At 45.5% G+C, this 13,264-nt stretch overlaps 2 protein-coding genes across 2 annotated transcripts; one reads left to right on the top strand and one right to left on the bottom strand.

Moving 5' to 3' along the window:
- Positions 1-8,289: 8,289 nt before the first annotated feature.
- Positions 8,290-9,973, top strand: LOC109754212 (BTB/POZ domain-containing protein At5g41330). Its single transcript, XM_020313128.4, has one exon. The coding sequence runs from the start codon at positions 8,306-8,308 to the stop codon at positions 9,755-9,757; it is 1,452 nt and encodes a 483-aa protein (XP_020168717.3). The 5' UTR covers positions 8,290-8,305; the 3' UTR covers positions 9,758-9,973.
- Positions 8,306-12,456, bottom strand: LOC109754171 (uncharacterized). The gene has a single exon (XM_020313093.2). It carries the CDS (start codon positions 12,454-12,456, stop codon positions 11,275-11,277), a length of 1,182 nt encoding a protein of 393 aa, XP_020168682.1. The 3' UTR covers positions 8,306-11,274.
- Between the last annotated feature and the right edge of the window lie 808 nt (positions 12,457-13,264).

The following is a 13,264-nucleotide window of genomic DNA, read 5'->3' on the forward strand; positions in this document are numbered from 1 at the left end:
ACTTTCCACACACTTCAAACTAACACTATAGGTTATCACAATGAGGCTCATATGCGAGAAGAGCAACTATGGAAAAAAAATATGAGTTAGCTACAAAAGGTACTACACAAACCTAAAAATATCATTCAAGATATAATGTGGTTGCTTGCTTTCCTAGATACAAATGATGCGCCGACAAATACTCTTGTTCAGTGCAAATTGGGATGCAGATGATTCCAAAAGTGAGTTTCTTACTAGTTTGTACTGTATGGAGAATTTGTTTCTACATTTAATTGTTTTCAAGTTACTCATAATATATTGTAGCTATGAAAGATGAAGTTGATGCTAACAATGACAGTGACATAGGAAATGATATGTGTGAATTTGATGCTATGTAAAAATGTCATTTTTTTCCCTAGCAAGTGAAACTTGTACTTGAAGAAAAGTCCAATGGCGTGGTACAAGAAGTGTCAGAAATTAAGTGGCTTATGTTTGGTACATCTCTAAGTGATAGTTCTCATGAAAGCCAGCATGAACAAGTAAGTAGTTCTTATACATATATTTTATATGCCATGCGTTCTGTCAATTTATTTACATGGATTGACTTTCATAAAGTACTCAACGTTTTGTAGGACTGATGGTCCATCGTAAATATTTAGAAGCATTCGAAGGAATTTTAACCGCCAATGAAGAATGATATCCATTCAAGCAACACGATGGTGTCCCTCGATTGAAGATTATTAAATATTATCTTTTCTAGTTTCTCGTTTTCCAGTTAGACATGAGAAAGTACATTGGTCATATAAGCAATGCTTTTGACTCAGATATTGTATATTTTAATTCCAGAATCGCATGTCAGAATTTTGTTAATTTACCTGATTTCTATTAAGAAAAGTGGTTATCTTTCAATTCATATACTTATGTTTCTATGTTAATGTGGATGTTACTATTCAAATGTCGAAAGATTCATAAAGTGTTCACTGAACGAAAAGTTATTACTGAATATAAGTTATTCGAAGGATATCATAATAGTGAAGAGAGTGGTTGTTGATACTATAAAGAGGTTGTTAAGGATACTTTGGTAACCATAGGAATATTATTAGCGATGAAAAAGGTGGTCGTTAATACTGAGTGTGGTCGTTATTTCCACGGGATTGACGACAACACACTACCCCGTCGTTACATTAGTAACGACCACAAGATGTGGTCGTTATACTTTTAACGAGGGAGCCTATTACGACCAGCAAATTGTGGTCGTTAATGACCATTAACAACCACAATCCAAGTTTTAGCGACCACATATACCGTCGTTAAAAACCATTTTCCTAGTAGTGTGGATGCCATTGGGGAGATGCCAAAGGACAAGGCTCCGGGTCCGGACGGGTTTACTGGAGCCTTTTTTAAGGCCTGCTGGGAGGTTATCAAGGAAGACATGATGGCCGTTGTTAACGGCTTCTCCAACCTTCGCGGAGATCATTTCCAGTGGGTCAACATGGCTAATATAGTGCTTATACCCAAGAAAGATGGTGCAGAGTACATCTCAGATTTCAGGCCCATTAGCCTCATCCATGCAGTGGCTAAGATTGTGGCGAAAATGATGGCTTCACGGCTTGCTCCTTTCATGCATGTGCTAGTTTCCCGCTCCCAGAGTGCCTTCATAAGGACTAGAAGCATCCATGATAACTTCATGTATGTGCGCAACATGGCTAGGCGGATGCACCGGTTGAGGAAGCCTACTCTCTTGTTTAAACTGGACATCAAAAAGGCTTTTGACTCAGTGCGGTGGGACTATCTGTTGGAGCTTCTCCGTCGCCGCGGTTTCCCAACCAGATTCAGAGATATGGTTGCTGTCCTATTGCGCTCCTCATCCTCCAGAGTTCAAATCAACGGTGTTCCAGGTGGGCCTATTTGGCATGGCAAGGGCCTTCGACAGGGAGATCCGTTCTCACCTCTCCTGTTTGTCCTAGCAATTGACCCCATCCAAAGCATCCTTGACACTGCCACACGCAAGGGCAAGCTTCACCAGATAGGCGGGAGGAGCACCCGCATGTGCACCTCCCTGTACGCAGACGACGTCGTAATCTTTGTGGCTCCCTTCAAGGAGGATGTTCAACAGTTTACCTCCCTGTTGGAGGGCTTTGGTGAGGTCACCGGCCTTGTGACAAATTTGGAGAAAAGCTTGGTGGCCCCTATTCGTTGTGATGGCCTCAATCTTGACGACATCCTTGAGTGCTTCCCGGCTACTCGCGCTGCCTTCCCGCTGAGATATCTTGGGCTGCCTCTTTCGGTCCATCGTTTGTGGAAGGTCGATCTCCAACACCTCGTGGACAAGGTTGCTGGGAAGCTGGTGCCTTGGCAGGGTCGGCTCATCACGACTGTGGGAAGGGCTGAGCTCGTCAAGTCCGTGCTTTCCTCCCTGGCCACCTTCCCTGCCACGACGCTCAAACTTCCGGAGGGTACTATCTCCGACTTTGTGGGCATTGAGAGATCTTTCCTCTGGGCTGGTTCGGATAAGGTCTCCGGCGGCCAGTGCAAAGTCAGCTGGAAACTCATGTGTAGACCAAAGAGGCTTGGTGGGCTGGGTATCCTTGATATTCGTATGTATGCCCGGGCTCTGAGGCTGCGATGGCTTTGGTATGAGTGGAAGGAGCCACACAGGGCATGGGTGGGCATCGGAAACCCATGCGACACCACTGACAGAGATCTATTCTATGCTGCCACGATGATCTATGTCGGCGACGGTAGGATGGCACGCTTCTGGCTCTCCCCCTGGCTAGATGGAATGAAGCCCAAGGACATTGCACCGGCCATTTTTGCGATCTCTGCCAACAAGAACAAGTCTGTGCGAGAAGCCTTGCTTGAAAACCATTGGATCCAAGGGATCAACATGTCCGGAGGTCTCTCGGTGGAACACATTGAACAGTTCTGCGCCCTTTGGGGGAAGCTCACTACGGTACACCTACAGGATGACATACCCGATGATATCAAGTGGAACCTCACCGCCGACGGTATCTATTCCTCGGCCTCGGCCTATAGGGCCCAATTCGAAGGTGCGATCGCCTCCAACATGACCACGGTGGTATGGAAGAACTGGGCACTGCCCAAGTGCAAGTTCTTTGCGTGGTTAGTTATCAGGGATAGAATTTGGACGGCCAACAGACTGCAAAGAAGAGGGTGGCCCAACTGCAATTTGTGTCAACTTTGCAAGAGGGAGCCAGAGACCGCAGCTCATCTTCTCTTCCAATGCAGGTTCTCTGCTCGCATTTGGAATGCAATCAGAGTTTGGGTGGATGCCCCCGAACTGGTTGTGGCGGCCTGGAACGGGATCCCCACGGTCAAAGAGTGGTGGTCGGCAGTGGTCCTTAGGCGTGGACATAGGAGGAAGGCGATTTCATCACGCATCATGCTTGTTACTTGGGAAGTGTGGAAAGAGAGAAACGCAAGGGTGTTCCAGCATGTATGTAGGTTGCCAAGCGTGTTGGTCGAGGCTATTAAAGCGGAGGCGAGGCTCTGGATTATCGCAGGGGCGAAGCATTTGGGTTCTTTGATGCCGCGAGAGTAGAATTGTATTTTCTTTACATTTGTGTGAGGTGTAATGGCCCTCTGCAGACTTTCTTATTCCCCTTCTTTTTAATGAGATGAGGCAAAGCTTTTGCCTCCGTTTCAAAAAAAGACCACACTCATGCAAGTTAGCCACCGCCAGAAGTGGTGCTGGCGATGCCACAAGACCCAACAGTCCCGTGTTCACCCATCGGCAGGCCTCGGCCTTGACCGTGTCGATTAGACTAGTAGTGTTGGTTTGTGAACCATCAAAGATGACTACATTGCGTGCTTTCGCACCATGGAGGACCCCTCTTCGTGGTGGTGGAGGTGATGTCCTATTGCGAAGTGTCTATAAAATACTCACCGGCAGCAGGGACCATCCTAGTTGGCCTGATCCTGAAGAGCACCTGGTGGCACAAGGCGCACAAGAAAAGGAAGCCCGCCAGGATGTGTGCCATGGTCTCTTCTAGTTGGTATTGCGGCGAGCCTCTGGGTAATGCAATAATGATCCTGACCTGCTAACCAAATGGAGAACTTCACCTTGGAGGCACCAAGACTTTCGGTTCAACTTAAATGATTCTGATGATACCGTCCCCCAAAAAGGGTGTCGTAACAGGTCTTGGAGGCATATTAGCTTTCCTTTGTGTCATGCTACCACTATAGAAAGGCATCCACCGAGGTTGTCAGTTGCACGCTACAAAAGGCTCTCCATACTAAAAAAATATCGCCACATAGCAAGGAAGTAGAGGGCACCCCCGAGTGTTTGTCATCCAACATCTAGCAATGAAAGCCTCACAAATGGTGTGACACTTTCGAATTCAACCTGAGACTAAAAGTACTTTGGGTGTAATCTCAAAGATAGCCCTACCATTGAGCCAAAGATCCTCCCAAAAGAGCGTAGATGATTTATATATTGCAAGTGCCAACGTCCATTTATGCATTATAATGACATGACATTCCATGCAACATCAAATTTTTGTAGTACTATTAAATCACCTCACCACACACTTAACTGTCATTCTTTCCATACATGTTTTGCTTTTCTTACCCTTTTTTCATAGCAGTCAATGCTTGCAAAACCAAGGGTTTCTAACATTGTTTTGGGAAGTGAAACACACAATCAAAACCACTTTGTTTCTCACATTTTGGATTGTTAATTTATGTTCAGAATCCATTGCATTCATCGAGTTGTCCTCATTTTGAATGACACTCTTGTTTTTCACCGACCTAAGAGCAATATTCTTTTGTTGGTGGGATGCCAGCTACCCAACGCATAGTACTTGCCATTTCTCTTTGAGTCTCTTCCATATTGGGCGGATAGGCCACCCATCAAGAAGTTCTTGAAGGCCTATACTATTATTTTATGTTTATACTATGTTCATCAACATTTTGCATCAAAGATAGATAATTGCAGTCTAGGAACAAATGTTAAGATCTTTTTGTTGGGTATTTACGCTCTGGAGCTCTCCAAAGATACTTCAAAATATCAAAACAGGCATAAATATGTACAAATATACTAAATTCATCTAAGTGGAACAAAATTACCTAGTTATTTTGTCCTTCTATTTTACTTATCATTACTAGGGATTAAATTAAACGAGTGATTTGCTGAACACGCAATGTCTCAAAGTAAGATAAAAAACAAAACACTAGCATAACTCTCATATTAGTTGGGGATTCAAACTTAAAATTAGCACAATCATTACAATGAAAGACATTAGAATTGTTACCAAAAACAAATATTAATATTCAACATATTATCAGAAAACTATTAGCAACATTATTATGTCATTAATTTTGGTAAGTGTAATAAAAAATTAATTCTTTCGTTCATTATTTAACTTGCACTTCACACCCAAAATTAATTAAAAACTAGCTTGGAAATGTTGATCACAAATGATTTTTCTCAATTAAGAGAATATAGCACATCTTGGTTGTGGAGTAAATGACAAGGAGCCATGTACCACTTATGGGCGTTGTTAGGGATAGGGAACTTATAGCCTTTGACGGTGTTGAAAGCCTGAAAGAAATCATTGTTGGTGATTGCCCTCACCACCACCTTAACGCCAATAAACAAAAGCATGAACAATGCCGAAATATTCCAAAAAAGCAAGGAAATGATATCAATTGAGGAATTGGGTTTTTTCAAAAGTATGAGCCGTGGGGATGAATTACCGGCGCCGGTAGGGGGCGGGAGGGCCTTTCTGCCACTGCTGTGCCATCCTTAGGTGTTTGGACCTTCCGGGAGAAGCGATGGCGGCGACACTCGGTGCGCTAGGATTGGGTGTGGAGCACGGGAGAAGACGAGGAAATTGGGCTGGAGACTTGAGGAGGGAGGAAGGAAGGCATGCATGGGTCTGTTTAACCCTGCTGTTGGGTCCGAGGAATCATTTCTCAAGGGCCATTACCAATGTGAGTAGGTGAGCGATGGTCCTACATTGAAAGTATAACCAAGATCAATACTTTGTAGTAAAAATATTCTCTTTTAATCCATGTATAATACAAAAAGGAATAAACTATAATAAGTAGTTTAAAAGCTTCTATATGGTATAAATATTATATTCCTCGCCAAATTTTTTTACAGTTTGTGTGGGCGAAGGCAACACAGTTGAAAGAACTAGATATACACATGGGCTACAAATAAGCAAAAGATGAGATAAAATCATATTTTCAGTGTAAGTCATCTCGAATGTACGACAATGACTACATATTAGCAAGAGATGAGATAAAATCATATTTGTATTGTGGGACATGACTATAAATCATGTGGGCTTCGCCCGCGCAGGTTCGAGTCCTGTCGACCATGTCTTCTTTCTTAATGTTTTACGTGCCTCCATTTCTGGGTTTTCAAATATTTGAATTGCTTACCATATTTGGTTCCATCTTTGAGTCCTTTTTTTGTTAGTGTCAAAAAAGAAAAACGTGAGGTTGCGGGTTCAAGGATCCGGTTTCCCAATATAAATACTCTTGATCCTTAAAAAACACGCAAAAGGCTACCTCAGTCAATCCAGATCTATTACTAAACGTCAAACATAATAAAAATTACATTAGGTCTCTAGAATCTTTGCTCTCACTGGTTACGCTGAGTGAACACATGTTCCAAACCTCCAAGTTGTAAGTTACACACTTAGATAAATTACTAAGAAACCAAAAATAATCCTAGAGTCCATGTATAGTTCTGACCCTCCAGAATGGTGAGTAGTCATAGCCTCCAAGCTAGAACTAGTGAACTTTTCAACTTTTAGAAAAAATAGATTCATGAATCACATGAAGTTTTGAACCCCTGTTGCGAAACACACGTTAAAAGTAGTAAAAAGCACTTATAGTGTTGCCTTGTAGTGGAGGTGGAATGGTGAGTGTTCATAGCCTCCAAGCTAGAACTACTGAGCTTTTCAACTTTTAGAAAAAATAGATTCACGAATCACATGAAGTTTTGAAACCCGTTTGTGAAACACACATTAAAAGTAGTAAAAAAGAACTTATAGTGTCGCCTTGTAGTGGAGTTGGCTGACCATGGCGGAGATCTTGGCGGGTGTGCATAGTGATACCTCATCCTTGTCTAGGGAGTTGTGAAGAAAATTTAAGGGAAGATAAAAGGGGACCTCCACGCGCTACGATGTGACGACACCCGAAACTAGTGCATCATGAGCGCAAGACAAACATGTACAGCACATGGCTTACCACAAGAGGTGATATGGTGATTTTTTCGTGTGATGCTTGAAACTTTACAAGATGAGAGGACATGTTTTTTTTCTTAGAACAAGATGAGAGGACAAGCACAAGGAATGATAATGAGAAAGAGTTATGGGAAAGCACCACAAAAGGGCCCAATCCACTGAGTTGTGATTGGGTGGGGGGGCGCACTTTGCGAAGAAATTAAGATGGGTAGTGATGTAGGGTGTCTTCCATTTTATCAGCAATTAACCCTTTGCTAGGAGTGGAAGGGAGATGTCGTAAGGAAGATAGCTATAGGACACCTCCAAGAAATTGAGCAAATAAATTTTGAGATTGAAAAGTGACCATAACGTCGTCACTGACTGAACATCACAAGAAATCTGAAATAATTGAGGAAAATGCAAGCACCCGTGCTAAATCTAAGACTTAAATCCGAGTGTGTTGGTTCCACCACACGGAAGCTAATCATCCGAGCTATGCTAAGTTCGCATATATGAATTTTTGATGGTCTTATCCCTTTGATTCAAACCGTTATTTTGCAGGAAAATTTCCTACTGACTGAAATCATCAATTTTCTAATTAAAATAATTTTAGCTTTTTGTCTTGTACATTTACTAACTCACATAACCAACAAACCTTTAAAAAAGTCAAATGGTATAATAATATATATCGATGGTCGCAGTGAAGTCTAAACCGGGAAAATTTATATCATCATATTGGAAATTGTACGGATGCCAAAGACCAAAAGAAAAAATGGAAATGTGCATTGTTTTTTCTAGGGCAAGGAAATGTTTTTTAGATAAACTCACAAACTTTATTATGTCGACACAACGTTTACAAGAAGAAGAGAAAGTTATCGGGTTGGCCTAAACAATATGACAATGAAATCCTAATGTAAGACATGCTTTACGAGATTGTGAGTCTCAACATTCGAGATCCTAAATTCGTGACTAATAATGATATAAGGAAATGTGCATGCGTGTATGAAAAATCCCGGGGAAAACCGAACTCTTACGGAGGCCGACTATCCGGCCCATTAGATGTTTCGGCCCAACCAAAATAATCGCTCGATTCCCTAGAGAAAAACATGTCACTCTAGTCAACGCCCATGGCATTCACCGAGAATTCCCCATCCCCACCCATGGCGTCCACCTCCACGTCCTCGTCCGTCGTCACCCTCAACGTCGGCGGCGAGCTCTTCCAGACCACCGCAGCCACCCTCTCCCGCGCAGGCGCTTCCTCCCCTCTCGCCTCCCTCGGCCCCTCGCCCGCCGACGCGCCACACTTCCTCGACGGCGACCCTCGCCTGTTCGCCGCCATCCTCTCCTTCCTCCGCAGTGGCCGCCTCGCGTCCCCTCCTCCCTCCCCCGCTCTCCTCGCCGAGGCTCGGCACTTCTCGCTCGACGGCCTCCTCCTCGCATCCCTCTCCCCCGCGTCCGCCTTCTCCCCCCTCTCTCTGCGCCCCACCGCCCTCCTCCCCCTCACCGGCCGCGTCGCTCCCTCCGCGGTGGCCATATACCCATCCCCGCACACGGCCTCCCTCGTCGCCGCTCACGGCGGGATCGTCACCAGCTTTGACGCCGCGCTCGCCTCCCGCACCAGCGTCCTAACGCCGCTCCCCACCATCGACTCGCTCGTCGCGGTGTCCCCCGCTCTCGCCCTCGCTGGCGCCCGCGACTTTCCTGGCGTCCAGCTCTGCCGGTTCCCGGGCGACGCCCCTGCCGCAGCTTCGGAGGCTCTATATTGGCCAGACTCGCCGTCTTCTTCCGTGCTGTCTATGGCCGCCTCAGAAGCTGCATCACACTGGCTCTTTGCCAGCTTCGAGTCAGCGAGACGGAATTCGAGCGCCGTGGTGGCGTTCGATCTGAATTCGCTGTCACCTGTGGTGGAAATTGGGCGGAAGGAGGTGTTCGGTGCAGACGTTGAGGCAGCAATACCACCGACTAAGCTCGGCTGGCTTGCTGGGCACAATCTCTTGCTTGCGGCCGGATCACACTCTGGACCGGCTGGAATGGTGGGGGACATACGCCTGTGGGACGTCCGGGCAAGCTCGACGGTGCCAGTGTGGGAGATGAGGGAGAAGGAGGATTGCTTTGCAGATGTTGCTGCATCAGACTCGCTGTCGGCATTGTTTAAGGTGGGGGCTGCCTCAGGTGAGGTTTTCATGGCTGACTTGAGGAGACTTAGTGGTGATGGCACCAGTGTTGATCCTTGGGTGTGCATCGGAGACCGACAAAGGGCAGGAGCTGCCACAGCATCTCGCAGGAAGGATGGGAATAACTGTAGAATTGAGTGCTACCGTAGTTGGGTGTTTGTTGCACGGGACGCATATGTTGAGGTGTGGACACAGGTGGAAATTACATCAGAGGCTGGGGAGAAGAAGGTGATGAGGAAGAACTGGGTAGGGAATGGGCCATCGATGGTCACTGCAGACGACGATGAGAAGACCAAGATCGTGAGCTGGGCCTTCGGAGGCAGCAGGATGGCATTGGCTAGAGTTGATCAGCGGTCTATTGAGGTGTGGGATAGTGCTTCTGGGGCAATATCAGGTAACCTCTGAGCAGAGGAACAAGATTAAACATGTAAGAAATCTCAAATTTGATTCTGTTCTTGTTCATCTCTATCAATGTAGTTTCGGTATTTGTTTTGTGATGTTACATTAAGGTTAAGAACGAGTTCACCTTGTTTTTCCTTTTTATTAGGTCAAAGAACAGTCTACACTTTAATTGTATAATCTGCCTAATTTTTTTATTACCCAAAGAAAAGATCAACAGGATCATAGACCACATTTCTGTAAGCAAAAATCAAGTAGAATTGATTGCTAATCAGAATTCCTTGGTTCTTTTGTGTAACTGAGGCATTCCTTTTGGTCACTGTAAATAAAAATTCACAAAAGTAGCATGTGAATTAATCTAATCATTAATCTCCTTACCTGGAAATTAGATTAACATCTTCTAGTAGCTCATGCTTGAGGAGAAAACCTTTTAGAATCTCATCACATTTCCAGCATAACATGCAAATGTGTCGCAACACGCTTTTCCAGTTGTCTGTTTCATCAGAAGTTATGGTCGATTCTTGTTGCTCTGGGCCTGTGTTGGTAATGAGCACATCTTATATGATGCAAAGTTGCAAATTAATATGTGTTCTAAATTCTGATTGCAAACTAATATTGACATCATCCTGGCAATTTATTCAATCTAATCATACAAAGTCAGTTTTTGTACCTGCACAGCTGCACTCAATCTTATTAGCTTAACTCGCGTCTTCACCAGAGTGCACATTAAGGATTCAGTTTGAGTAACATGTGTAAGATGAGTTTTATGGTTAGGAATTATAGAAGTTCATAAGATTAGGAATATCAAACTCGACAATGATTATTGTTTGTTTTTACGGCATTTGATTAGGAGGCTGATCGGATAGATGCTGGAATTTCAAATTGGGCGCTGGTTCTGACTTCTGTCTGAAACTTTCACATTTCATCATGATCCATCATAAATTGGACATTGCAATTAACCAGCTATGCAAATATATGAAATATGAACTCAATGGATTTGATTACACAGCTCAACAAGTAAAACCCACTAACATCTTTCAGTTGACCTAAACTACCAATAAATATCTGGAGTTGCGTGCATTAGGTTTCTATATATTTACCTCACTATTTCGCAATCAAATCATTTGATAGCTTTGAACCTTTTACCTTTTGCCAATGATATATCACATGTAGTAGGAGGGGAGACTGTTTCTTCCTATAATTAAAGCAAAAATCTTTCTAGTTTATGTTTTTCTTAAAACTGCAATACCCAATATCTTTACAGGAGTTTTGGCATACCTTGCTTCTGTGGGTCTGCTTGTGCACAAGCAGCTCTACACCCTGCCTGTGCAGATCTGCAGACTCTAGTTCTGGATTCAATTCCGTAATCCCATACCACACAGAAGATTATTTGTTCACAATCTCGAGCATAGGCTTTAGAAGTGTCTAATGGGTATTGTGAAAAGAGAATTTTTTTTTACCAATACATACTGCAATATCTAAGGAAATCCTAACTGGTGGTACCGCGTACCTAGTAGCTTAACTCAAGTCTCCGGGAAAAGCCAAGTTGGAGACCATGGACCGTAGCCGGCTGCGGGCACCGCCACCGTCGCCGGAAGCAACGGCGCCACTGTCTGGTCTCTCATGTTGTACGCGCCGGAGTCTGGAAAGGGATTCTCACAAGTTTCGTCGTTCAGGAAGTAGATGCAGTCTTCTCGAACTCCGACGCCGCTAGATTGACCCCCGGCTGGGAGAGACTCTGAGCAGCCTTCGCTGACAAAGAGCGCGCGCCCCGTCAACCTATCGACCTCGGTCCATTGTCCACAGCCGCTGCTCAGGCCCGTTGCTTCGAAGACCTTGAAGAGTCGGGTCCGCTTCTCGATCCCTGAGTCGATCGGAAATATTGGCGGCAGGTTGATCCATCGTTGCACCATCAGCAGCCGATCGCCGGAGACGACGAGGTAGTGCCGCTGCCCGTACGCGTCGGTCTCGTAAGGATCAAAATCGTCCTCAAACCCGGCGACTGGGGTGCCCTGGATGGTTGTCTGCTCGTGGCCATCGTCCAGGACACGAAGCTCATGCACCTGTCCATATTCCTCGTCTTCTGTGTCGAAGAGGACTGTGTCGAGGAGGACGTAGAGCTTTGCTTTGAAGAGCGCAATATCTATGACGCAGCTGTCTTCAGGCGCCGCCCACTCCGTCGTGGAGCACCTCGTGATGTCCCATGGCTGCCCACGGGTGGAGATGATGACCTTGGTGGTCTTGGAACCGTAGATGTCTTTGGACTTCACCAGGGCGGCGACGAGGTGATCGGACATTAACACCTTCCGGACGGCCGGGTTTTCTCGGAACCAGCCGGCGGCCTCAGGGAGAGGGGTCGTCGTTACCGGGGAAGGGTTCATCAGGGAGCAATTGTGGTCGTCGACGTGCACGAGGAAGAGCGTGCTGCCGGTGGAGACTCGTACGGAGACGCCGTGGCCCGCCACGGGCAGGCGGTGCACGGCGCCGTCGGGGAGGCTGAGGAAGGTGCCATCGCAGAGGGCGAGCCACGGGAGTAGCGGGGGTAGCGGACGCAGCAGCCGCGCGCTGGAGCGCCATGGGCGGCAGACGGCGGCGAGGCGGACGCGGTCGGCGTGCGACGGCAGCCGCGAGAGCACGACGCCCAATATCTCCGGCTGGAGGTCCGGCCATGTGCACCCGCCGGACCAGCCTCCCGACGCGGCCATCGTCGTGGGATACGTGCGGCTGCGTCCTCTTTGAACAGAGCGATCGATCTGAGGACGAGTCCGTTCCAATACATGATCAGTTTTGTCTAATTCACATCTAGATGTTTTTTTAAGGATGTCACATCTAAGCTCTCATAAGTATATAATGTTGCAACAAGAAAAAAAATTAGGACAAAAAAATAGATCACAAATAGAGCGGACATCAGTTTAGATGTGACATAACTATGTCACATCTAGATGTGTCCTAGACAGACCCATACATGATATGAAAAGATATCTTTCCTTCCGGATCCGATCGATCCCGTTTTTCCGGTGGCTTTTCTGTTGAGTCCAGGCTATATACGAAAGAATCAGGGCTAGCCTCTTCTTTTCTTTTCTTTTTGCGAGGGCTAGCCTCTTTTTCTCCAGGACATAAACCACGTTCTCCACGCGACTTCCAGGGAGGCTTCAGGCCAGGCATGTTCGGGCCAGGACACAAACAAAACACGCCCTCAAATAACAAGGTCCAAGCGTCAGCTTCACCTCACCCTTTGTCAATAGACTCCCTTGGGTATCTTTTTTATGTTTTCCTCAAGAAGCCAAAACGATCATATTTGTGAGCACGTGAATATGACTTAATCAATCGAAACTACTCCATGGATTTCATATTGATCCATAAATTTGGACATTCCATTTAACCAGCTGCAAACACATCAAATATGAACTCAATGGATTTGATGACAGCTCAGCAAGTAAAACCCCACTAATTTTTTTAGTTCAAATGTTATTTTTAGAATCGGAGGGAGTACATAGTAAGAGTAGATATATT

The sequence above is a fragment of the Aegilops tauschii genome, chromosome 7 (genome assembly GCF_002575655.3).
Source record: "Aegilops tauschii subsp. strangulata cultivar AL8/78 chromosome 7, Aet v6.0, whole genome shotgun sequence".
NCBI classification, from domain to species: domain Eukaryota; kingdom Viridiplantae; phylum Streptophyta; class Magnoliopsida; order Poales; family Poaceae; genus Aegilops; species Aegilops tauschii.